Consider the following 26,861-nt stretch of genomic DNA (forward strand, 5'->3'; position numbering starts at 1 on the left):
AGTTTGTCACGGATATCTGGTTGAGATATGTTTGTCGAAAGTGCCGAGCATAAACTCTGGGTTGTTGTTGTTTCGGGAGTTATGGCGTCTTACAGTAAACTGACAGATATTTTCTCCATTCAGAGCCAGCTAGATTGTGCCTTAGAGGAGTCGACAACTCAACAAGAGAAGGAAAATCTCGTACATCAGTATTTGCACAAAATAGACGAGAAGGAAGATTTAATTATACCGGATTTTGAAGATGGTAAGAGTGTAAATGAACTCAGTGGTGATGAGTGTATTTACAGTACCGGTATTTGTATCTTATGGGAGTGTCTATCTTCAGCCCAGTCATATATCGATTTGAGGTGTTAGATAAATGACTGGCATCATGGAACATGGCTAACGTTAGCCAATTACAAATTGCTGTTGTCTGCTGTGTACTATTGTAAGAATCAACAGTGAGCTAAAGCTGTTGCAAGTGATCTAGGCTAATGCATATCTGGTAGAGATCCAAGATGTATATTAGTGATAATCCATTGGTTTCTAACTAGGACCCTCAGTAATTTTCCAAAGAGGTCTTACGAGGACTTAATTTTTTTAACAGTATAATTATGTTGACAGTCCTAGTTTCTGTTTATATAATATATGATATAGTTAGGACCACAGAATCTAAAACTCACATTTTTCTAAGTCTCTAACCATTCCATTGTTATTCTGCAGGACTGGAATGGTTGAACACAGATAGGCCGCTGTCACTCAAGAAGGAACTGTCAGGCAAAGTGGTGGTGCTTGACTTCTTCACCTACTGCTGCATAAACTGCATGCACCTACTTCCTGATCTACACCATTTGGAGAAGAGTTACTCCATAGAAGGTACACAGAGCAGTTAGGCATAGGGGCTTAATTCTGGCATGAATGTAAACAAGGATGTTTGTGATGGAGTCTGTTTGTTGACCAATGAAAGACAAAGAGAGCATAAAATTAAATATGACATCTATCCTGACTCCAATGGTCATTATGCTGTATATTACATCATTAGGTAAACAAAAAGCATCTTACAATATGAAGCCGCAGTCAATAGCCAATCAAGATAAGTGTTTCTTGCCTGTTTTACTTTGGACCTTACACATATCCCACAGTAGATTGTGCCCAGGGTTAACTGGGATAAAAGTCAGAGCTTTTTGAGCCTGATAACTATTTTCTTCTGGTCCAGCAACACATTCCCATTATCTCTTAACTGTATCGGATATGAGACTTAAAATATCCAGAGACCAGGTCGAGGGCAGGGAGTTTCACATGATACACAATCATACTGGCCTGTGGCTTATTATAGCAGCTCTGCGTCCAGTGCTATCAGCTCCAGCTGTCAGTAGCCCATCGGTAGCCACTTCTGTGGGATCATCCGGGGCAACTGACCAGGCAGCCGTCAGCCCACTCACTGGCATATCTCACACATACCTCATCTTGGCACTTATTTTGGTACATTCTGTTACCACTGTTCTGTTACAGAAGCAGAACATGCCTCCCCACCCCTCCTCCCAGAGTCTCATTAATTATTAGGGTTTTCGCTGATTATATCACAGAGCAGTGGCCTTTTATTATTATGCAGAGCCTTTGTTTTTACTCCTGCCATTCAAGTCACATATTCTACTGTTGGTTCTGGGAGGTTGTCAATAAATCAGTTCAGATTTGTTCTTGCCCTGCCAGTATTTTCAAAGGCACCATCACAAAAATGCATTTTATTTTCAGCAACAGATTTTATATGCACCAGGAGAATATATTTATATTTTTAATTTAACGTAAAATTTCATTTACAAAAAAACAACAACTATTTATTGTTTTATTTCACACAAGTCTTAAAAGTAGACCGCGAACCCAATCAAACAGATTAGGGGAAAAAAATATTTATTACTCAATTATTTATTGAGAAATAAAGGATCCAGTTTTACATATGTCAGTGGCAAAAGCATGTGAACTCTTGCTTTCAGTATCTGGTGTGACCACCTTGTGCAGCAATAACTACAACTAAATGTTTCTGGTAATTGCTGATCAGACTTGGAGGAATTTTAGCCTATTCCTCAGTACAGAACAGCTTAAATTCTGGGATGTTGGTGTGTTTCCTCACATGAACTGCTTGCTTCAGGTCCTTCCTCAACATTTCAGCTTGATTAAGGTCTGGACTTTGACTTGGCCAATCGAAAACATTAAGTTGGTTCTTCTTTAACCATTCTTTGGTAGAGCCTTTCCTGACACATTCCTTGTGTGGCTGGGGTAATTTTCTTGCTGCATGACCCACTTTCTAATGAGCTTCTGTTCACTGACAGATGTCCTGACACTTTCCTTTAGAATTCGCTGGCATATTTCAGAATTCATTGTTTCATCAATGATGGCAATTCGTCCTGGCCCAGCTGCAGCAAAACAGGCCCAAAGCATAATACTACTACCACCACCATGTTTAACAGAGGGGATAAGGTTATTATACTGGAATGCAGTGTTTTTCTTTCTCCAAACATAACGCTTCTTATTTAAACCAAAAAGTTCTATTTTTGTCTGTTCTTATTCTGTTCTGTTCTAGAACTTATTTTTGTAAGTTCTATATCTGTCCGCAAAACTTTTTTCCAATAGCCCTCTGGCTTGTCCACATGATCTTGAGCAAACTGCAGACGGGCAGCAATGTTCAGAGTTGTTTGGAGAGCAGTGGCTTTCTCCTTGCAACCCTGCCATGGACTCATGAACATTAACATCGGCCAACGTGAGAGAGGCCTTTTGTCGCTTAGAAGTTACCCAGGATCCTTTGTGACCTCTCAGACTATTACACATCTTTCTTTTGGAGTGATCTTTGTTGGTTGACCCCTCCTGGGGAGGGTAGCAATTGTCTTGTATTTCCTTTATTTGTACACAATCTGTCTGACTGGATTTGTGAGGTCCAAACTCTTTAGAGATGATTTTGCCATGATACACGTCCACAAACACGTGTTGTGAAGACCAGTCTTTAATAGATCCCTGTTCTTTAAATAAAACGGGGTACACAATGACACCTGATTATCATTCCATTGACTTTTGCCACTCACAGATATGTAATATTGGATAATTTTCCTGAATAAATAAATGACCAAGTATAATATTACCCTATGTTTCAGTTGTTTGATTGGGTTCTCTTTATCTACTTTTAGGACTTCTGATGATTTTTTTTGTGGTCATATTTATGCAGAAATATAGAAAATTCAAAAAGGTTCACAAACTTTCAAGCATGTGTGTGTGTGTATACATAATGTATATTCTTCTAATGTTCTCAAGACCTAAAAATACATGCATTATCAACAATTGTAAGTCATAATGACAACACAGCACTGGTTTGATGGAGCAGACAACAGTCGGAACTGAACTCACTCACACCGAAACTGAGCAATTCTTGTTGTTGAGACCTGCATATTTTCCATAGTTTACACTCATATCTCACTCTCATACTTATCATCATAAGTAGAAGTGCTGATTATACAAGCCATTTACCAGACTGAGGGGACATCAGCTGGGGTGACATGAAGAAAACTACAGAAAAACATTGATCACATTTTAAATAAGCTTGGTATATTACAAATCCATCTATAGGCAGAGGGGAAGAAGGCTAAAAGCATACTGAAATGGGACACTCGTCCCCCGTGCGTGTGCTTCCCGCCTCTGATGCTGAGCCTATGAATTTTAATCCTCTAATGGACGGCTGAAATCGGAATTTAAAAACCACCATCCGTCTGCTTCAATCTTAAATAGTGGCGTTGCATAGCCCAGGGACACAAAATGGAGGAATGTCACTTCCAGTGACAAGGCGGAGAAGTTCTGCTGACATTTTTGTTAAATTAGACAAAGTCAAACGGAGTGATCGCAGACTATAGCGCAGTGCAGGAGACTGGAACAAACAGAGAAACGGAACGCATTGGTTTTAATGGGATGCCTGGGGGCTGCATGAGCTCTCAATCAAGACCCCCATGTTTTCCTTGATTGGTTTTAACATTCTGCATGCAGTAGCCCATGTTAAGATGTGTGCCTTTGGGATTCTTATACTCTCATTTTTTAAAGGGGCCTACATTTTCTTCACTTTTTTTGTAGCATTTGATTTTCTAAAGTCCACTTATAGCTAGTCAAGGTTTCTTGCACCAAAGGTTTTGACCTTTAAAGGTTTGGCTCACCCATAAATAAAAATTGTCATCAGTTACTCACCCTCGTGTTATTCAAAAACCTATAAGTCTTTTTTTAATGAAATCTGAGAGGTTCTGTCCCTCCTATAAAAGTCCAGATAACCAAAACGTATCTAAAAGTTCTACAAGATCTAAAAAGGTTACAAAGGCATCATGAAATTATTCCATATGAATCAAGCAGTTTAATCTAAGTCTTGTGAGGAGCTATGATCTATTTAAAGGGTAACTAAACCCCTGGTCAGAGCCTTACTCCACCCACTGGCAATATTTGAAAAATGCTGGAAAACTGGGCAGAGCGGAGGGGGGCGTGCACCTGGGACGCATCTGTCTGGATGGAACTTGCCTACCTCACCAACCACCCCTTACATCACAAACCACCCCAAACATCCAATAGGAAAATTCAACTGTAGTAGCCACCGTTCAACCTGAAGAGGGCAGCACTCAGATGCTTTTACACCATATATTGTAGAATTAAAACACTTTATACACAAATGTCAAAAAAGTTACTCGAATCAATGAACAGTACTAATAAAGCTTTTTGTCCCTCCATTGAAAATCTATGTACCGTATACTGTCCTTGTCCAGAAAGGCAATAAAGACATCATCAAAGTAGTCCATGTGACCTCAGTGGGTTAGTTAGAATTTTTTGAAGCATCGAAAATACATTTTGTTCAAAAAATAACAAAAACGACGACTTTATTCAGCATTGTATTCTCTTCCGGTTCTGTTGTCAATCCGCGTTCATGAGTCCGCTGACGTAAGACGAGCTGACGTGTTATCTGGTGCGCCCGAGCTTCGTTTACAGTCTGAGGGAGACGCACACTGTAAACAAAACAATCTTTGCAAACATGTCTAAGGATTTCGACACAGGGGAAGACTTGCATTTTTTTTTAACCAGACCTTTATTTGAACCCGAATACACGGACGCACCAGATAACACGTCAGCAGCGTCTTACGTCAGCAGGGTCACTGGCCTCGTGAACGCTGATTGACAACAGAACCGTAAGAGAATACAATGCTGAATAAATCCGTCGTTTTTGTTATTTTTGGAACAAAATTTATTTTCGATGCTTCAAAAAATTCTAACTAACCCCCTGCGGTCACGTGGACTACTTTGATGATGTCTTTATTGCCTTTCAGAACAAGGACAGTATACCGTACATAGATTTTCAATGGAGGGACAGAAAACTCTCGGACTAAATCTAAAATATCTTAAACTGATTTCCGAAGATGAACGGAGGTCTTACGGGCTTAGAACGACATGAGGGTGAGTCATTAATGACATAATTTTCATTTTTGGGTGAACTAACCCTTTAATGTCAGGTGGATTCTGATTGGCTGTCAAATCTGAAAGTGATTGCAAATATCGTTATCGTTATAGCTGTTGGGTGGACTTCCATATTCTCGTTGAATTAGAATGATTACTTAAACTTTATAGTTATTGTTAGTTACTGTCCTTTGTGTGAATGGGCCTTTAGTGTCCTAACCAGACACTGCAAAAAAGCGTCAAGCAATCAAAGCTTTTCCATTTTGTCATTTATCATGCGACCTTGATAAGCAATGAGTGATATGACATTTTCAGTTGCTTAGTTTTTCTTTTTGCAGTATTGTGTTGGGTAGCCCAGGGCTCGACATAAGCTATGTCCCGATGGCCCGGGGCCAGAAAAAGAGTATGTCGGGCTAGTTGATTGGCCAGTCAGCCATCAGCAAAACAAACCGCAAACGTCATTTACAGTGGCGCGAAGAGTGTCAATGTTACTTCTGGTTATTTATAACGTGTTAAAATGTCAAAGAACTACGAGGCTAATACGAGAAAGAGAACCTTCCTAGTAGGCCTAGGGCTGGGCGGTAAATCGAGTTTGTACAGTATATAGATTTTTTTAAAACTATATGGAATGAGGCAATACTGTTTATATCGATACAGTAGTTTGATACGAGCACATCTGAAAAATAGCGGAGTACCGCAGTTTGAGCTCCTGCAGTGAAAGAACATAGTAGAATTTGTCCTAAACATGACACAAGCTAATATTAATATTAAGCGCTTCAAAATAACTGGTAAGATATAGTTAACAAGTTTAAAGCAGAGTGCCCTGTCAGATCTGTTGCTGACTGACGGCTGCGCTGTTTAATGCGTTTGAGACGTGGTGCTTTCCTCAGTGCTTAACTTACATTTCACAGGTATATTCTCCATCTGTAAATTTTAGAAAGTCAAACAAATATGTCCATTTCACTGTCAGGAGAGGACGAGCCCTCTGCAAATGAATCTCCGCTAATATTCAAGCTTCCGTTAATGAGCACGCCAAACAGACGAGAACAATAGAATAGTAGCGCAATATTTCTGACTAAAAATATCCACCAGTTTCCTACGTCCCATGAGGCCTTGCTACAAAAGTGGGCGCGTCTTCCGGTTCGAAGTAAACAAGCGAGACCTGACGGGAGACTCGTTCATTCATTCAACAGTTGACAGTCATTCAAGATGTAACGTTAGCGATAAACTTGCTAACGATCTGGGAACATAACCTCAACGAAATTAAAAAGGGTGAAATAGCAGTAAATTATCCAGATAGAAATATATGGCCCATTTTCAATGGGAAAGTGCCCAAGCAACAACTCCCAGAGTTATCCTTCCGTCCAGATCCAATAGGCTATAGCATATCTTTAAATTACTATTAGTAGCCTATTATTTGAAGTTAACATTATACAATACAATGCCACAAAAATGCATTTAATATATTAAAACTTCTGTTTATATATCATACTCCATTAATAAAGGAGTCCAGACATTAGAAAAATATAACACATGCATTCTATATTAAATATGAGGGAAATACACATGCGTTACGGACGTGACACAAAAAAACCTTAAAGTTTTAGGTGGCAATTATTTTTTTTTTTTGTAATTCTGTGAAATGTGTGAATTACACTGCGCAACCTAATGTAATACTACTCACTGGATGAAGAAGGGTTGGCCCTCCACAGAAAATAAAATATTAATTTTATTTTATTTTTCGTGTTTGCATTTATGAGGAAAAAACAATGTTACGGACGTGAGAGTTCCCTGAAAGCGTTAGCCTACTAAAAGACTGCTTTAAAACTTTTACAGACCTCAAACAGAAAGTACTTTCTTTAAAGTTAATTTTGTTTTGTATTAATTGTATCTTCATTTTAATCAATGTTTCATCCACAAATTACCTGGATTTAATAAATAATAAGTAAATATAGCAGACAATAATATCACCACACGGAGGCGCCGGCGCCCGAACTGCAGCTCGTCTCATAAATGAACCGAGACTCAGCATAGTCTACTTGCCTTACAGACCTGAGAAATATATATGTATATTATCTACAGAACGCTTGAAATCTCTTAAACGGAACAATTCAAAACGAAAGAAAACTATGTAATCCGTATGAAATGTGCATTTTTCTCCGGCACGTTCACTACTGTGAAGATCGCGAGTCAGCATCGACACAGAAAACACTTGTTTATTAATAAATAGCCTAATTAAAATGTATCATTGCTATATTTTACATATTCATAATCATTACTTTTGTCGGTTCTTTGTGACAGCTTTTATGTGTTTTATTGGCAGCGCCACCCTTACATGTTACATGAACACGTCTGCATCAGCACCGAAAACATGGAGATGTTTAAACAATGGGATAATTGTAGGCTATAATAAAATTGGCCACTGAATTAGCATATTTTGTCCATGAGCTCCGTAACAACATCTCTCATAAAGGTTTGTGACCTAGTTTAAATAGTAAAAAAAATCCGAATAAAAAGAAAAGACCTAGCCTCTTCGCTAAATAGCACACAAAATACCATTGGTATGCTACTTCCAGCGCCTGACCGGAAGTTGCACCCACTTTATTTTTTACAGTAGCGCCCCCCGGAAACAGGTGGATACATATTACTAAAATATTTGTTTTTGGAGACAATAAATGTGTCATATGTGGAATTTTAAACCCCAGAGGTATGTTTTTTTGTGAAAGTGAGCATTATAATGGGGTAATCAAATGCAGGCTAATATAATTAGTTTGGGCTTTTGTTTTTATTTTCATTTTTAGTTTAGCCTTTAGTCATTTTAAAAACAAAAGTATTATTTTTGTTTTTAGATTGTAATGTTACAATGTTAGAATGTAATGTGATTTTAACCACCTTTTTGCACATAATATATTGCATAGCCTACATTACATTCCCTATATTTGTTTCCATATCCTTCAATATCAACATTGTTTGGAAATCATTGAGCAGGATGTGAAATAACATTTTTTTTAAATAAATACAGATTTTCTTTATCCAAATAGAAAAACGTAGAAAGTACCGAGATATATATCGTATATCGCCATTTAACCAATAAATACAGAGATATGATTTTTTGGCCATTTCGCCCAGTCCTAATTCCTAGTGTCATGGAAAACACAGTACACCTTGGCTGAGAAAGGCGATGAGGGCATGTACTGTTTCGTTTGCCGGAAATTTCCAACAAAAGCCGACCAAAATGCAAAACCGGCTTGCCGAAGGCCTATCTAAAAATAGTGTAATCAAATTCCCCCCTAAACTTCTGCCTAGTTCCCATAAAAATGTGTGATTAAGTGTAAGCTACACAAATTCGTGTTCGCTTCAGTCTTGTTATAATCAGATTCAGCGCGTTCTTCATTTTTTCTTCATTGACAGTTTTTTAGGTCATAAATGTTAAACGAATAACAAAAATAATCAGGCAGACTAATATACTTTGTATACGCCATTTTGAAGTGAAAATATAGCCTATGTAACATTACTCATCACTCATGTAATGTAATAATTAGTTTACTGTCATTTTGAGGGGACAAGAAAAATTAATCCTAATGTATACAATAAATACAATTTAATGGAAAAAAGTGCTTTTCTTTCTATTTCTTTCAGGGCCAGTTAAAATAGAAGGGGCCAGTAAAACTCTGATCTACTGTCCCTGGGGGCCAGTGGGGATTTTTTTTAATGTTGAGCCCTGTAGCCACACCCACTGTGAATCCCATTGGTCCAAAAACACACTCATCATAACTGTATGTTATAACAAATTACTTGTCGCTGGAACGTACCCCGTTCTGTCTATTAGGACAATGTTGAACTCAGGGTTTCCGTTGTCCGGTAATTACCGGACATTGGCCGGTAAAAAAAATGAAATGTCCGACAAAATTAAATCTGTCCGGTCAAATTGTCAGATTAAAATTGCCTAATAATCCCGCCCCGGCGCCCCCCTAACACAATCTGAATCTGAGAATAAGCCTAAAATGTATAAAGCAAAAATACACCGATATTTGGCTATGTTATAGGCTAAATATAAAGGAACAGGCTCTACCGTTTGAAAGGTATGAAACAACATCTTATGCTGCATTTCAAATAAAGCGCACGCCTAAAACGGCCGTAATAGCCTATAGACCTAAACAACGAACGATTGAGTGAGACGTTTCAAATATGGCCAGGCCCAGGCAGACTAGCCTTAAAATCTTTTTTCAGAGGCCAGACGATGGTGAATCAGGAACATCTCATTATAGCCTAACTTATAGATCAGTGGTTCTAATCCGCGCACTCGTTTTTTTCTCTCTCTCATCAAAACTGAATATGTTCATCAGTGCATAGTTACAGTCTATATCAAGCAAGGACACGTTTGTGTGCATTTTATTCTGTGATTTCACCGGAATGAATGGAGTCACCGCATGACCGCAACGGCGATAGATTGAAACGCGCGTCCGAGTGAAGATTGCGCAACTCGCGCAGCGCATCGTCAATGCAACTGATAGCAGCGGACACGAGCGCTCTGCTTGATTTCAAAAACAACAGATTGTATCGCTAGATCTCTTATTTAATAGCAAACTAAATGAATTATCTGCTAGTTAACTGGAGATGTTTTATTTATTTGTATTAGGTACATCCGTGCCAATGTTTCAAAAAGTGAATGTGTGTGAAACGATAGTAAAAAACAATTGGCGGCCAATCGTTCATGTTTTTTTTTCGTCTATTTGAAAGTTAAGCTAATAATAACATGTTGCATTCTATACGGCCTGATTATGTCATTTTTTAAGTTACATAGACTGCCTCCAGTTTTCCTCAACTTGACTAATTAAGAGGCGACATTTGACCGGCATATCATCTAAATGTCCGTAAAACGAAACCTCTGCCGGTCACTTTGACCGGCACCATTTTTTTCTAGCGGAAACTCTGGTTGAACTGCAAGTTTTTGCTACTTCACCAAGGCTTACCCAAGTTATGGCTGGCTAACCTCTTAGCATATCACTTTGCATAACAAGGGCCCTCCCAAATTATGTTGCCAATATTATGTTTTTTTTTTGTGGGTTTTTTTATATGATATTATTTCTGCTTAGTTTCCTTTGGCAGAGTCGATGTGAGGGAGTTTTACAATGTGATTGTTACAGTATGTCTTGTACATCTTTTATATCAAGTAAAATCCCGTTTCCATGTCCCTTTTACAGACAATTTGGTTCCTGATGGACTTTTGTTGTTCTTTTTTTGAACGTTTTTAAAAGGAAGGAACTGTGACTCACAAAGAGTGAAGTTTAGTACTGTTGAAAATATTCAAGGGCTGACACTCAGACAAAAGATTGTTCTTTGAGATTTTCAGTGTTCAAGGACTCGAATAAAACGTGTCAGAAGCATACACCAACGCAACATGCTTCCACGCATTGTTTGATGAGATAAGAATGAACAGCTTTGTGTAACCTGAATAGATTTTCTTTGAATGATCAAAAAAATAGTGTCCACAAAAACCAATTAGGCAAAAAATAATTTTAAATAATTAAATAAAGACATTTTCCTTTTGATTTAGGGCCAGACAGATAGATTAAACAGATTAAACATTTATTGTTTCATAAACGTTCTCTATAAAGGACCTTTTAGAATAACTTTGAAACCTAAAAAGTATTTTAAGGCCAGCAGGTTTTGGCAGGAAAAAAACTTTTTTCATCCCCATTAAAGAGAACATCAAGTGCTATCTGATAAAGCAGTCTGAATTTGTATTGTTTTTAATATTTTTATTATTTTAAAGTCAGGATCACTTGCGTCACATGTCTTTTCTTCTCTATTGTGACTTATATTCGCGTGAAACTGCTTTTCAAACAAGAAAATATTTAGGATAGGACTTGATTTTGTCCATTTGGAATTGATTTGTTCGTTGTGGTTTGCTATTACTGTGATCTTTGTGTGTCAGGTTGTCTCGCCCTCGTTCCACATCATCACAGAGAAGAGCTGTTGCTGGAAGTGGGAGGGGAAGTTATTTTGTTTAAAGAATATGAGGGGACGCATACGTTATTTATAATAAACACTACAATATTCCATAAAAAGATAAGAATTTTCCATTTAAATTTTTATGGTGATTTTTATTTTCTAAATGTGAGCTGCTGCTATTCAGCATCAAACCCTCTATTAATGCTGTATATTGCATTTCTCTTCTTTTCCATCTCTGCAGACGGTCTGGTTGTCGTAGGTGTGCACTCAGCTAAATTCCCCAATGAGAAAATCCTACAGAACATAAGCAGTGCGGTGTTGAGATATGACATCACCCATCCCGTAGTGAATGACAGCGATGCTCGTCTATGGCAGGAGCTGGAGGTGTCCTGCTGGCCTACACTGGTTCTGCTGGGACCCAGGGGAAACCTGCTTTTCTCACTGGTGGGTGAGGGTCATCGAGAACGGCTCTTCCTTTTCACTGCTGCTGCCCTCAAGCACTACAGAGAACAAGGGCTGCTCAAGGACCACGGTGTGGGAATCAGACTTTATAGAGACTACCTACCTCCCTCCATCCTCTCTTTCCCTGGGAAAATAGCCATGGACCCCAGTAGCAAGCGGTTGGCTATTGCCGACACGGGACACCACAGGGTTTTGGTGGTCTCCAATACTGGGCAGGTGCTGCACTCTGTAGGGGGTAAGACTGGGTAATACACACTATGAGTACAGTTGCCAAATTCAGCAAGGATGCATTAAATTGATCAAAACGTGACTGTAAAGACTTTTACATTGTTGCACAAATTCATTTGATTTATGAAGGATCATGTGACACTGAAGACTCAGCTTTGCCATCACAGGAATAAATGACATTTTATATTATATTACTTTTCAAAAACATGAAAGTGTATATGAATACATTAAATACATTAATAAATACATAGTGTCTTTTGATTAATAAAAACAGTAATTTGATTTAGTAGCAGTAATGTAATTAGTGGGGTTAAATTTTACGTGATTTTATTTCTTAATTGATAAACAAAGTCCCATGCAAAGACGCAAATGGCATTCTGTATTATTTTAATGTGAAACCCAATTCTATTGCCGTAAATATTGGATGATTCCATAATATATGGGCCAGTTGGCAATGGCAGCCCTATTTTTAAGTATAGAAAGGCTTCTATTTTTCTCCTTGGTGAATGTTTTGAGGCTATTTTAGTCTACTTTTAGACTGGTTTATCTTTGCCTTTTTTTAGGTCCCTCAAGTGGGAGACGAGATGGAAATTTGTCTGAGGCACAGTTCAGCTCCCCACAAGGGGTGTTCATAAAGGGAGACACGGTCTACGTGGCTGACACTGAGAACCACCTTGTTAGAAAGGTAAATCAGCAAAATCAGGTCAAGCTAGTTCTGATGGCATCTCTAACCCAAATTCACTCTGATTGGTGCTTGGAAAAAAAGGCACCATGATAGTGCCTGTGTCAGTTCTCAGTAGAATTTGATTTTTTTTTTTTTTTTTTTTCTCCAGATCAACCTTTCAGAAGGAAAAGTCTCAACCTTAGCCGGCATTGGCGTGCAAGGCACAGATAAAAAAGGCGGAGCAATGGGACCTCAACAGCCAATCAGCTCTCCCTGGGATGTTACCCTTGGCAACACAGGTACTTTTACTGGTCATCCTCTTCCAATATACTCTGCTCCTTCCTTTAGAATAATGGTCACTTTGTCTTCTTTTTTTTCCTACCTTGCTCATAAAATTTAATATCTTGTGAATCTGCGTTTTATTATTCTGCCAGGAGCATTTTATACATCCCTTTCTCTCCCTCTCACATATTCTTCACATCTTCTCTCTATCTGTCGGTTCCATCTTGGATTCTTTAATTAGGTTGTTCTCAGAAGTCTTTGCTTTGTAGATACCACACTCGCCTTTGATTTTCACAAGTGTGTACGGTGAGGGGTGCAAAAAGATCTTTGTTCTGCTAAAATGGCCTCTTGTTGTTTGGCAGCAGCCCTGAAGTAAACTGTGTGGTCTGTCAGTTGCTAACCAGAGACACAGAGCTGAATGTTGTGGTGTTGCCTGAGTTAGACCCACAACACCAAAGAAAAAGAAAAAGATATGATCAGAAAGCACTCATGTGGCTGTGGTTTCGATAAATGGTGCCTCTAACAAACTGTTTCGTCACAGATTGCCTCTTTTTGTTTTGCAGTAATATCTGTATGCAGAGCAGCCCTGAACAAGATGTCCCCGCGGTCTAGAAAATTAAATTTTACAAGCTTCTAAAACATAACTTTACATTGAAGCCATTATTAAATCACTCTGCATTATTCAGTCATATCGTTCCATTAAACTGAAATGGATGTGATTAGCATTAGCTGAGCAAGAGATGTTTAAAGTGGTCTGTGTGTTGTGTGCCTGATTTAGTCAGTGTGTGTTTGGAGCAGTTTCATTGAGTCCCCGCTGTGCATTAGGTCCGTTCCCTGAACAATCGGTTGTTTTCTTGCAGGTTCTTCTACTGAAAAAACAAGATATCGCTGTATCCTGTGCCTATCACTTTTCCTTTTCTTTCTTTCTTATGTCATTTAATGCAGCAATCAATTTAAATGTTTGATTTAAAGTGGTCATAAAATCAATTTTCCTCTTGTGAATAAAAGCTTCCTCTAGTCCAAAAGACCATTTAATAACTAACCTGCAAGTGCTCCTTGTTCCAGATCGTTGACGTCAGAAAGTTGATCTAATTAATATATCGTCGCCTACATTTACATATCAGCGATGTCTATGGTCAGAAACTGGCAGGGACAAGGGTTAGGATGTATAACATTTTTCCTAAACAAACCAGAAGATGATATTTCTCAGTTTGGAATAAAATTAACAAAGATAACATGACTCTCAGTGTAAAAAAACTAGTCCATGAAGTAGAGTGCCGAAGACAGTGCTACAGGGAGACAGGAGGGACAGCTGGTCGTCCTTGCAGTGCCACATCATGTGTAACCAATATGTTCCCTCAGGTCAGATGTGTTCGAATACTTACAGAATACTTTTGGTGGAAGAGTAGGGTAACATCATAGTAACAACATGATATTGACCCAACCCCTATATATATTTATTTATATTTATATACAGTATACATACATATATACATACACAATGTAAAGTATCATGTCACTGAAGATTGGATTAATGGCTGTTGTAAATTCTACTTTGCCAAAATAACAATTATTTTAAATAATATTTCACAATTTTACTGTTTTTACTATATTTTTGCTTAAATGAATGTAGCCTTGTTTAGCATTATAATGGGCATTATAATATTTTTAAAGTAATATATTTATTTCTACACACACCCACACGTGTATACATAAATCCATTTATTTAATCATTGGAATAATAAATTATTGTAAGCTCAAGTAGAATGAGATCATCTATAGCATTTATTCGTATAGTACAAATCAATACCTATTGTAATATTTTATATTTGCAAGTTTAATTGTAATGTTGAAATCCTGCAGCACGTCTTTGTCATTCATCAGATTTGATCCACTTTGGCTCATTCTCTGTTTTTACTCTTTCTATCCATCTCTGATCCCTTTTGAAAATCCAGCATGAGGAGGAGAGTTCTGGTCCCTTCCTCTCCATGTCATTCCTAATCAATTTGTCTTTCTCTCACAGTTTCTTTCCCTCTGTCTCACTCTTTCATGAATGCGTGTAGTTAGGCTCCAGCCCAGCAAAGAAATTGTCCCTGATAGGCGCAGTAGCATTAGAGGTCTATTGTTAGACACAAGTACAGAGCCCTTCATTTCTGATTCCTCTAAGAGAAAATGCATTGCAATGCTCTCGAGTATTAGTGCCCCTCCACACAATTCTTAAACTGATTTCAAATGTCAATTTATCGGCACAGGTCACTCTGTGCTTTTCTATTTCCAGTGCTCTAAAACATTTCGGTACTTTGTCTTTTTTCCACTTTTTTTTCCATGAATAAGATACAAAAATAGGGTCACCTTTTTTTGTTTTTCCACAAAGGGTCAGTAAATTGAGGCACACATTTTAGACAAAATGTCACCTAATGGATTTTTATTTGTATAATTACTTTTTGTTTATAATTATTAATTCATTTTTTATTAGTAATTGTATAGCTTATTTATTTACTTTTAACATAACTAACCAAAATAAACAACAAATATTTATTCTATATTATTTATAATATTGCAATAAAAAAGAAATAAATAAAAATAAATTATTTTGGTGTCCTGTAATCAACTTAAGGCTTCTTTATTAACATTAATTATTAAGATCTAATGAAGTGACCTTCATGTAGCCCAAAAGGATCAGATGTGAATACGAAGTTTGTGCGTGTTTGAGATTGAGATCTTGTTTACCCTTGTTTCATACACACTTGACTAAGAATTTGTTCTGTTCTGTTTAGCAAGATAATCAACATCAATACATTGTAGAAAACGTAAGATGTTTACTCTTTGATACCGTGTGTTTGTGTTTATGCAGGTGGTGATATATTGTGGATAGCCATGGCAGGAACGCATCAGATCTGGGCTCTCTTCCTTGAGGATGGGAAGCTTCCCAAAGGGAGGTGAGCTCTTCTCCCTGTGTGCTCCTCATGTCAGTTCTGTACAGACAAGGCAACATTCATGTAAAGAGGCCACGGGACAGCCCAAGTGATGTCATTTTCTGGGCAGCCACACTCAAGTTCACTGTTGGCGGAAATCGTTCTGATCGTCCTGATACAAAGTGAACCCTTAACTTTGTGTGCTTTTCGCTAGTGTAACATTTCTCTTGATGTTTTTAAGAGTCGTTGTGAGAACTGATAACAGCTTTAATATCTCAGATAAAGAACATGTGTGTGAGGAAACTACTTTATTAAATATAATGATTTTGTTCAAGACTTGCATGCTATTAACTCCTAATTGTGGATATTTTGTCCATTTTATCACAATTCCAGCTTTTCTTTTAGAGTCCGCCAAATTACCAGCTAAGTAACTGTTACATATAATCAGTCTAATCAGACTTATCCATCTTTATCCAATGCCTTTTCCAGTGACAGCAAAAAAGGAACATGTGTGTGCTTTGCGGGCAGTGGTAATGAGGAGAACAGAAATAACTCATACCCTCATAAAGCGGGACTGGCCCAGCCTTCAGGCCTGGCCCTTGCCCCAACTGAGCCCTGGGAGTGTCTCTTCATCGCAGACAGTGAGAGCAGCACCATTCGTAGCCTTTCCCTGAAGGACGGAGCAGTCAAACATGTGGTGGGGGGAGAGAGAGACCCTATGGTAAGCCCTAACTGCCATGTTTCCAGGTAGACTCTCTAACATGTTAAAGTGTTTCTCATCCCTTTGTGTTTTATGCACCAAATTTAAGTTTGAAATTTTCCTCGGAAAAAAAACGTATTCATGCCTTAAAATAGCTTGAATGTAACTACACTCTTGCCTCAGTTAGTATACACGGTTCTATGAATATGCAAATTAGCCCTGCATCCACCCACTTACACCAGCTCAGAGATCCTATCGTTGGCGATCACACGTGATTGGTTACAAGGTAGTTTGTGATGTCACAAACACAAGCGATTTTAAACTGCTTTTTTGATGCTGTCTTTGGTTCACTGCAGCTTTAAAGAGAAAATACTCAGAAATGGCGTTGACTTATGAATTTGCACATGGTTTGTCTTAAAGCATATTAAAAGCACCACATAGACATATAAACAACATTAAAAACTTGATTTTCACCACAGGGGGACTTTCATATATTCAAGTGATTTTAATAATATTATTAATGCTAAATGACATCTAGTATAATAGATATCAATGTTATTGTAGTATTGTTTATAAAGTATTATAGTGTTAATTAATCATTTAAATTAACTTTTATTTTTTATATTTTTGTTTTTTGTTTTTCATTTTAGTGTAAGTTTCAATAATTTTGTTATATACTTTTGTCAATTTTATTAGTTTCTCTGTAATTTGTTGTATATTTTAGTTTTAACTTTAGTACTTTAACTTTTAGTTTAGTAAAGTTTTTCATCTAATATTTACATATTATTTCAGGTTTATTTCAATTAACAACAACTATTTTTAATCATTTTAGTTTAAGATAGATATATCTACCATTTATCATTTTCATTAATCTTTATAGTCACATTTAAACCAAAAACATCAATACTATGGGTTAAAAAAAAAGCTCATATATAGAACAAGTAGAACCTGTACACATTTTTGGTTGTTATTTTTAACAGGTTGTTTACTTGCAGATTTAAGCTTCTAAACCTTTTTTTTATAAAGTTTTAAATCTCATCTATTTACAAGTTAGAACTTCTTCATACATTATTTTGTTTTGCGGAACAATGCAAAAGCTGCCGGGTTAATGCAATGACTTCTAAAAAAATCATATACAAAGAAAGAAGTTTAAAGGTGTTGCACTTCTGTTTTTTGGGAGGACACTGCTCTTGGGTCAAGCAGACCTTTATTTCTTCTGATCGGTATCAGATTATTTCTCAACCCTTCTGAGCAATTTGTCTTCCCTGCACATGCTTTATCAGGGAAGGAGGGTGTTTTTATCCAGTTCACTTAAGGAAAATCACACCACATGGCGAGAGTTAAATTGTTATGGGGTCATAATTATCACAGTTGATTGCAAGTCACATTTGCATACATAAAGCAGTTAGTTTGCCACTGCAAGATCCCAACACTTGCTGTAATGCAGGGAGACGTTTCATAAATAAAGTCGTGGAGCAATTTTTATCACTTAATAAACCTAAACGATTTGAATGAGAAACTATTTTTCTCCATTTCTTGGAATAGTCAAGACATTTTTCAGATCTGTTAGATTTCCTTTGAGTCTGTCAGAGAATGAGAACAAATTGGGTTTCGCCATATTTGGTCACTGGCTTAATGAGCTTTTTTTCCCCCTTGTGATGTTCAGTGACTTATTTTGTACGATTGAGTAAATATACAGAAAATAATCATTTATACGTTCTCACAACTTTGCACCAAAGCGTAACGTTGTTCTCATGGGTAAGCAGTCCAGAAATCACGCATGGCCCTTTTAAGATCGTGTTTTCTTTGTTGAGCAGAACTTGTTTGCATTTGGGGACGTTGATGGGAAGGGCATAGATGCAAAACTGCAACATCCATTAGGAGTGTCCTGGAATGAGGACAGCAGCCTCCTCTATGTCGCAGATTCTTACAATCACAAGGTCAGTCTTTCTGCACCGGAACACACAAACTGTAGTGCAGTGGCCCCAATATGTTTAAGCAGCACTTAAGTAGCTTTTTAAAAATGAATGTTATTGGATTAAATCAAATATAAAACTGAGTGTCATTGGTTTTAATGAAAGATAGCTTCAACTTTATTTATTTGGGAATCACGCCACTCTTTAAAAAACAGTTAGTTAAGCAACTTGCAGAACATGTTGTACAATACATATTGTCATAAAATGTTGCAAGTTTTTAAATGGGCAAACACCTAGTTAACCAATGGTCTACCAATGGTCTACCAATGGTCAAAGAGCTGCTCTGTTGCAGATCAAAGTAGTGGATCCGAAGACTAAGCAGTGCAGATTGCTGGCAGGCACAGGGGACGCTGGGAACCGGATTGGCCCAGGCTTTCTGGAGTCCAGCTTCAACGAACCCGGAGGCCTATGTGTGGGTGAGGGAGGAAAGCTGCTGTATGTGGCAGACACCAACAACCATCACATCAAAGTCCTTGACCTGGAGACCAAAACGGTCTCTTTGGTGAGTTACCATATGTGGATTGTCATTTGACAGTTGTCCTTCTTAATAATTGTCTCATTGTTTTCTCTAACTTTTTGCACCAGTTTCCCATCGTAGGGAAACCAGAGGTTGATGCTATCCTCACAACTGCTACCAGCAACACGCCTGCTGTCAAAAAGCTTCCCAAGCTTCCCAAATCAGCCCCAGTTTTTACCATGCCATCAATCACAGTTTCTGCAGGGCAGTCAGTCACTCTTTTGCTGAAATTGGCGCTACCGACTGGGACTAAGCTGACCGAAGAAGCCCCTAGTTTCTGGAGCCTTTCTGCAGAAGGTACAAAATAGGGCTGCATGATATTGTAAAAAATTATATTTCGTTTTTCTGCAATATGAAAAAATACAGGAAGTTTCACCAGGTGACTTAAATAGTTCTGTTTGGAAAGAATGAATCATTCTTGAATGTTTGAGGTGACCAAATTTGACCCCCAAAAAGCAGAGGATTTTTTTAAAGTGAAATAACCTTTTAGGGCTGAACAATTTTGGAACAACTTGTAAAAATGGTGTGTTCATTCATACTTGGGTTTACTATTTACAAGAATCAACTCAAACCATAGAGTTAAAGGGGTGGTATAATGCCCTTTTCACAAGATGTAAAATAAATCTCTGATGTCCCTAGAGTGTGTATGTGAAGTTTTATCTCAAAATACCCCATAGATTTGTTTATATAGTATATTAAAATTGTCACTTTTTGAGGGTGAGCAAAAACGCACCTTTTTTGTGTCCGTCCCTTTAAATGCAAATGAGCTGCTGCTCCCGGCACAGAGGGCGGAGCTTCAAGAGCTTGTGTGTTAGCAACTCCGATTACCTCACACAGACACGCATTGAAAATTTCAAAAACCTTTAGCCTTTTATGTTCAAACCGGATTCAATCAAAGATGGAGAGACTCGAGAAGAAGGGACAACATGTAGACAACATTTCTGAATGGTTAGTTGATGAATTTATGTAGCTTATGTGTATTTATCTTCTAGTCATTGATTAGCATATTCTGTCTTGATAATCTATAAATCGTGTTCCCGAATCCCGGGGGTTGGGTTTATGTAAATTTTAGGGTTTGTGATGTCACTAACCTGGGAGGAATCTCATGTAGTCCCTACCAGGACTTTGTTGTAGTCCTTTAAAAAGAAATTTCTTTAAAAGAAAATATCTCCCTTTGCATTGAACTTTGAGCGTCGTAACTTTGCAGATGCTGTTTATGCTCAAACAGGAGCATTACACACAAAGTAAAATTAGAAAAGGGAAATCATAATAAAAAAATAATTTAAAAATGTCATAGGCCAATTGTATTTATTATTATGATTTTATTGTGATTATTATTAAATATATTTAAATAAGAAATAAATAATAATATTGTACTGTAAAAAAATAAGTGAGTAATACAATTTATAAAATTTTTACTGTAAAATTACAATAATTATATTTACATCTTCATTTTCAAATAGTTTACCATTAAAGGGTTAGTTCACCTAAAAATGAAAATGATGTCATTAATGACTCACCCTCATGTCGCTCCAAGCCCGTAAGACCTCCGTTCATCTTCAGAACACAGTTTAAGATATTTTAGATTTAGTCCGAGAGCTTTCTGTCCCTCCATTGAAAATGTATGAACGGTATACTGTCCTTGTCCAGAAAGGAAATAAAGACATCATCAAAGTAGTCCATGTGACATCAGAGGGTTAGTTAGAATGTTTTGAAGCATCGGAAATACATTTTGTTCCAAAAATAACAAAAACTACGACTTTATTCAGCATTGTATTGTCTTCCGGTTCTGTTGGGGATCCGCGTTCAGTGACGCTGCTGACGTGTGTCTGGTGCGCCCGAGCTTCGTATACAGTCTGAGGGAGACGCACCCTGGAAACAAAACAATCTTCACAAACATGTCTAAGGATTTCCACACAGAGGAAGACTTGCATTTTTTTGCCCAGCCATATTTATTTGAACCCGAATACACGGACGCACCAGATACACGTCAGCAGCGTCTTACGTCATCAGCGTCACTGCGGACTCGTGAACGCGGATCCCCAACAGAACCGGAAGACAATACAATGCTGAATAAAGTCGTAGTTTTTGTTATTTTTGGACCAAAATGTATTTCCGATGCTTCAAAACATTCTAACTAACCCACTGATGTCACATGGACTACTTTGATGATGTCTTTATTTCCTTTCTGGACAAGGACAGTATACCGTCCATACATTTTCAATGGAGGGACAGAAAGCTCTCGGACTAAATCTAAAATATCTTAAACTGTGTTCTGAAGATGAACGGAGGTCTTACGGGCTTGGAGCGACATGAGGGTGAGTCATTAATGACATCATTTTCATTTTTGGGTGAACTAACCCTTTAAGCTTTTATTTTGACAGGTTGCCTGCAAATAAACATGTACCTTACATGACCCCATTTTTCAGTAGCACCTCAATGCAGTACATGAGATCCACAGGGAGGAGTCGGATCAAGATCCAAAGGGTGGAGATGGGTAGGATTAGGGGTGGGTTTAGGGATCAGGGGGCAGAGATGGGTAGGTTTAGGTATATGTAAGGAGGGAGGAGTTGGATCTGGATCCGACTCCTCCCTTTGGATTTCATGTTCTGCAGTGAGGACCATCTCCCATCTTTAACTAAAAATTATTTTAAAAATTATGTGTTTTTGGCCGTTCATTTACACGACAATGGAGTTTTGGGGGCCTACAAAGACAAACTATTGAAAACAGGTTTAAAAGTGTACGTTTTTCAAAACGATAACGTCATGCGCATGCATATTGTGTTTAGTCTATAGCTGCATATTGTTTCTTTACAAAGTGACATTGCCAACTGCTAGTCTGACAGCATAATACAGCAGAGTTTTCAACCATTTTGCAGATCCATGTGAATGGGGATCATTTTGACAGTGTTGTCGTCTGTACAAAGGAAAAACTTTAAAGACTGCCGTTTTTAGTACATCGCTGACATGTAAACGTACCCTCAGAGTAAAAGCACTGAATGTTTATTTGCATGCGTGTAGCTCACAGCATCTCAGAACAACTTGATTCACAGTAAATGAACCAAGCCATTCTGAAACTGAGACTTTATCATTAACTACACGTGTCTAAATAAGAATCCGGTAGCACATGTAGGCTATTTACTTAATAAAATCGCAGCCCACATCACAATATAGATTTTTTCGGTACATTGTGTAGCTCTAGTACAAAATCAAATTTATGGAAAGAGCATCTTTAATGGCTATCAATTCCAATCCCTAGCCATGGATATTATGTAAAATGCATTTATTTACATGCGGTTTTCGCACCTCGTATATTATTCCTCTGGGGCATCTCCGTGGGGTGAACTGTAGTGTTTTGTTTGCTGGATTGCTGTGTTCACACATTTTCAGCAGGCTTCAGGGACCAGCTGGCCGTACTGGGAGACGATCCAAGGATAAATAAACAATTCCTCTACGCATCCCAACCCACGGTCAACCCTTCATTCTATCTTACCCTTCCTATCTCTCTCTTTCTCTTTTTTTAGCATCATCATTTCTGCCTCACTCTCAGTCCGTCTGCTGCAACATTTGTCTTTCCTGTTGTCTTTTCTCTCAGTTCTTCTTCACAAAAACATCAATCCCTTCCGACCGCACATCTTCTACAATTGATAATCAGCTCAGTCACCAGAGACGACTTCTGCTCATCACTTTGGTTGTTTGTCTCCGCTCTGCACCAGAACGTTTTACCATCCAATAAACAAGCACCTAATTAGTTTACGAAAGTGGTCGTAGTTGAAGTGACAAAAAGTCCTGGGGGGCTACGCCCGCATAATTAGAACAAAGATACCCATTAGGACCCAAAAAAAAAACCTGACTGTCTGTGGGCGTAAAATTCTCAGAAACGGGAACTAATAGTTCTGTCTGACTTTGATTGATTGACTGTAATTATGCACCACATTATCGTGAGTGCTTGTTTGTGGGTGGCTTTGCGTGTGTATTAGTTAGCAGTGTTAATTGTTTTGTGTGTTATATGTAAATACAAGTGTGAATTGAATTCTAGTTTTCTAGGAAAAATATTATCATTATGTAAATAGTTATATCAGCAGGGTCAGAAATTAATGGAAACTGGGGAAAGTGCCATCAAGGGTGACAAAGAATGACTGATTAAATTGATTAAAAGAAACAGACATTTATAACGATACAAACAATTTCTATTTCAAATATTTGCTGTCTTTTTGAATAAAGAATCCTGAAAATAATGTATCACTGTTTCCACAAAAATAGTAAGCAACATTGATAATAATGAGAAATGTTTCTTGACCACCAAATCAAAATATTAGACTGATTTCTGAAGGATCATGTGACACTGAAGACTGGAGTAATGATGCTGAAAATTCAGCTTTCCCATCACAGTAATAAAATACATTTTACAATTATATTAAAATGGTAATAATTCACAATATTACTGTTTTTACTGAATTTGTGATCAAATAAATGCAGCCTTGGTTAGCCGAAGAGAACATTTTAAAACTAATACTGAACATACACTATACAATGTATGTGATACTTATCTGCTCCTCCAGGTGGCCGATATTGCATAAACTCAGTTCTGTGAATCTTTGCTCACGTCCTCTCCTGTTTTAGCTCTCACTGGGGATCATTTGATTGGACACTGTCCTAATTCTATCTGGCACTTGTCTTGGTAGCCTGCCCTTTATTCAAGGCCAGTGACACACACCTGGTACACACTGCAGTGCAGAACCGTTAACTAAAGGCATTTCCTTTGACCACATATATGAGTTTGTATGCCCTCTGAAAGTCCCTATCAATTGCCTGAGAAATATTCCATTGCCTTGGCAGGTGTATATGTGTTATTTGACACCCAAACACATGGTACTTCAGTAGCCAATGCCTTTCAAACAAACATTAGCCAGAAATGTCAAACGTTAAATGTTGTTTTCCTCGGCAGGTAATGAGTGGTTACTGGAAGGGCGAGCTGTGACGGGGAGCATCGGTGATCTCTCTGAACCCATCTCGATCATCTCAACCATCCCGGCGACCCCCGCATCCCCAGACCCAACGCTGAGACTCGACGCCTGGGTCTACTGCTGCCTTTCTAAGGGCGGGGCTTGTATGATGAAGGCATTGTCCTTTAGACAACCTCTTCTGATTGGTTCCACATCCCAGGAAGGTTCTGTTGCTGTGACGCTTAAGCATGCCTTTTAAAACAGGCGTGTACACGGTTCTTTGGGCATATTTAAAGGGATAATTCAACCAAAAATGAAAATCTTGTCATTTACTCACCCTCATGCCATTCCAAACCTGCATGACTTCATTTCCTCCTTCTGTGGAACAATATTTTTTAGTTTTAGTTTTTTTAAAGTCAATGGGGTCCAAGGGGGTTGTTTTGGACCCCTTTGACATTCATATTATGGACTTAAACTGTTTTTCCACTTTCTGTTCTTCTTTGGTGTTCCGCAAAAGAAAGACAGAACGACATGAGAGTGAGTGAATGATTTTTAGGTGAATATCCCATTAACATTCTAATCACTTCCTGTGGCTAACACATACTGTAGTAATCAGACCTCACACAGGCTTGTCATCACGCTAATGATGGATCGCAAGTGCTAATTGCAGAGTCTGGATCTGACTGTTAAATCTTGACAAATATTATACAAAATGCCTCGCTCTCATCAGCAATATATTTTGTGGTTCTGCTAGGGGTGTTTCACATGATTGAGCTTGTGTAATGCCTTTGTTTAATAGCCTGATACCATTATCAGCCATCTTCATTCACTCAGTCACATGCTCTCACACAATAATATTCGAAATTATGCAGTGTAGTGTAAAAATGTAGCCTGTCAGCTGCTCCAACAGCCCTTCACGGTTGGTTTGGCTGATATTATTATTATTACTACCTTTTTTCCCACACTGTTTTTTTCCCTTTTTCTTAGCCATATGATACTGTAAGGAAGTCTTGTAAATGAGCAGTCAGACTTAATGCTATTTTTATTGGCATTATTTATCATGGTTTACCAGGCTCAAGTGCCTTCACGATGAGCAATACACTTTATATGAATGAATTATGTGCGGTGACATTAATTTCAGTGTTCAGTCTTTTGCAAAAATGGAATCATGAGCCATTTACATCTACATATTAATGTTTTCTGAAATTACAGCCTCTCGGTGCTGTTAAGCATTAACAATGGAACTGCAATGTATTCATAAAGCTGGCTGATACATCATAGATCGTGCGCTTGCAGATCACGCATTTGGAGAGTGAGCGTGAATCAGACCAGGTGATTCTTCTAGACTCTGTTCAGAAATGGCCACTATAATTGTTCTGTTTCTGTTTTTGCTTGCTTTTCCTGTGGCAGTTCCTGCCCATAAATTATTTAATATAAACAAAATGCATCTTTCTCCTTTCTGAGGGCAGCTCTTTTATACAACCTCCAAATTCTGCACTTTAATGGATTAATTGGATGCTGTGGTCTAATAAAGTTTATTTTCCCAGCATTTTGTGTTCAGCTTTTTCATATCCTCTACACTACACGCAAGGACCAATGCATTCGTTGTGAATGACAACAGATAATCTGTTCCAGCAGAGATGTTCCATGGTACATGTTACACATATTTCAGTGAAACTTTCGAATAAGGTTTGCTTTATTAACGTAAAAGCATTAGGAGTCATAAACTAACAATGAACACAATACATTTTTTTTTTACTATGAACAATAATTTATTAATAATTAAAAAATATGCTACTGTTCATCATTAATTAATTTGTTCAGTATATATTAAATTAACAATTAATAGAAAATTAATTAATCTCAAAATTTTGAAAATGTAAAAGTAACGAAATAATTATTAAATGCTATAAAACTATATGTTTGGTTCATAATACACTGCCGTTCACAAGTTTGGGGTTGGGTAAGGTGTTTTAATTTTTTTGAGAGTAGTCTCTTTTTGTTTTAAAATTTATATTTAAATATAATTGTTTCTTGTGATGGCAAAGCTGAATTTTCAGCATCATTACTCGAGTGTTCAGTGTCACATGATCCTTCAGAAATCATTATAATATGATGATTTGATGCTCAAAAAACATTATTATCAATGTTGAAAACTTTTGTTTTGTTTGTTTAATTATTACCTTTTCATCAACTTATGAAACCCCTGCAGTTCCTTCATAAACCCCAGTTTATGGAAACCCTGATGTAATGTTTAATGTAGGCCTACTTCACGTTGTTGATGACAAATTATCTTTGCATTTTATGTCACTAGTAAAATATTATCCTATTTAAATCTATGTGATAAACTAGGTAAGGTTACTAACTACAATTTTCAACATGTAATTTGTATTCAGTGATTACAATTTGTACCCAGTATGAGTGTACTTAATACATTAGCTTTAAAGTGTTAATATTTCAGTAATGGTCCACACGCATACACCTGATAACCATGTGCTCCATTCACTGGAGTGTTTGGCTGTCTATAACCAATATTGCCACCACGCTCCATTTCCTTGACTTAATGTTCTCAGCAATTAAAAATAAAGCTGAGCTGTGAAAATATATGCTTTGTGCTGTTAAATGTGATCCTCGTAATCTCTTAGCAAACACTGAACCCTATCAAAATGTTTGTTTCCACTCACAAGAATCCCCCAGAGAAGCTGCAGCGCCCATTACGACGCAACAGGCTAATATTTAACCAGAAAGCACATTACGAATCAGAGTCCATGCGC

General features: G+C 37.6%; 1 protein-coding gene across 1 annotated transcript; it reads left to right on the plus strand.

Moving 5' to 3' along the window:
• Nucleotides 1–44: 44 nt before the first annotated feature.
• On the plus strand, nt 45–25,636 carry nhlrc2 (NHL repeat containing 2). The gene is made up of 11 exons (XM_077200636.1): nt 45–244; nt 703–855; nt 11,639–12,094; nt 12,651–12,772; nt 12,921–13,050; nt 15,888–15,972; nt 16,438–16,669; nt 18,466–18,588; nt 18,917–19,126; nt 19,210–19,438; nt 24,090–25,636. Exons 1-11 carry the CDS (start codon nt 82–84, stop codon nt 24,344–24,346), a joined length of 2,160 nt encoding a protein of 719 aa, XP_077056751.1. The 5' UTR covers nt 45–81; the 3' UTR covers nt 24,347–25,636.
• The last annotated feature ends 1,225 nt before the right edge of the window (nt 25,637–26,861 follow it).

Source organism: Siphateles boraxobius, unplaced genomic scaffold (genome assembly GCF_051911475.1).
Source record: "Siphateles boraxobius isolate OS27281-9 unplaced genomic scaffold, OSU_SipBor_1 46, whole genome shotgun sequence".
Taxonomy (NCBI): domain Eukaryota; kingdom Metazoa; phylum Chordata; class Actinopteri; order Cypriniformes; family Leuciscidae; genus Siphateles; species Siphateles boraxobius.

Bases quoted from the DNA above. Each gene is read 5' to 3' on its own strand.
- nhlrc2 (XM_077200636.1), top strand. From the start codon at position 82: ATGGCGTCTTACAGTAAACTGACAGATATTTTCTCCATTCAGAGCCAG. The intron at 245-702 runs GTAAGAGTGTAA...GTTATTCTGCAG, and splicing joins TATACCGGATTTTGAAGATG to GACTGGAATGGTTGAACACA. The intron at 19,127-19,209 runs GTGAGTTACCAT...TTTTTGCACCAG, and splicing joins AGACCAAAACGGTCTCTTTG to TTTCCCATCGTAGGGAAACC.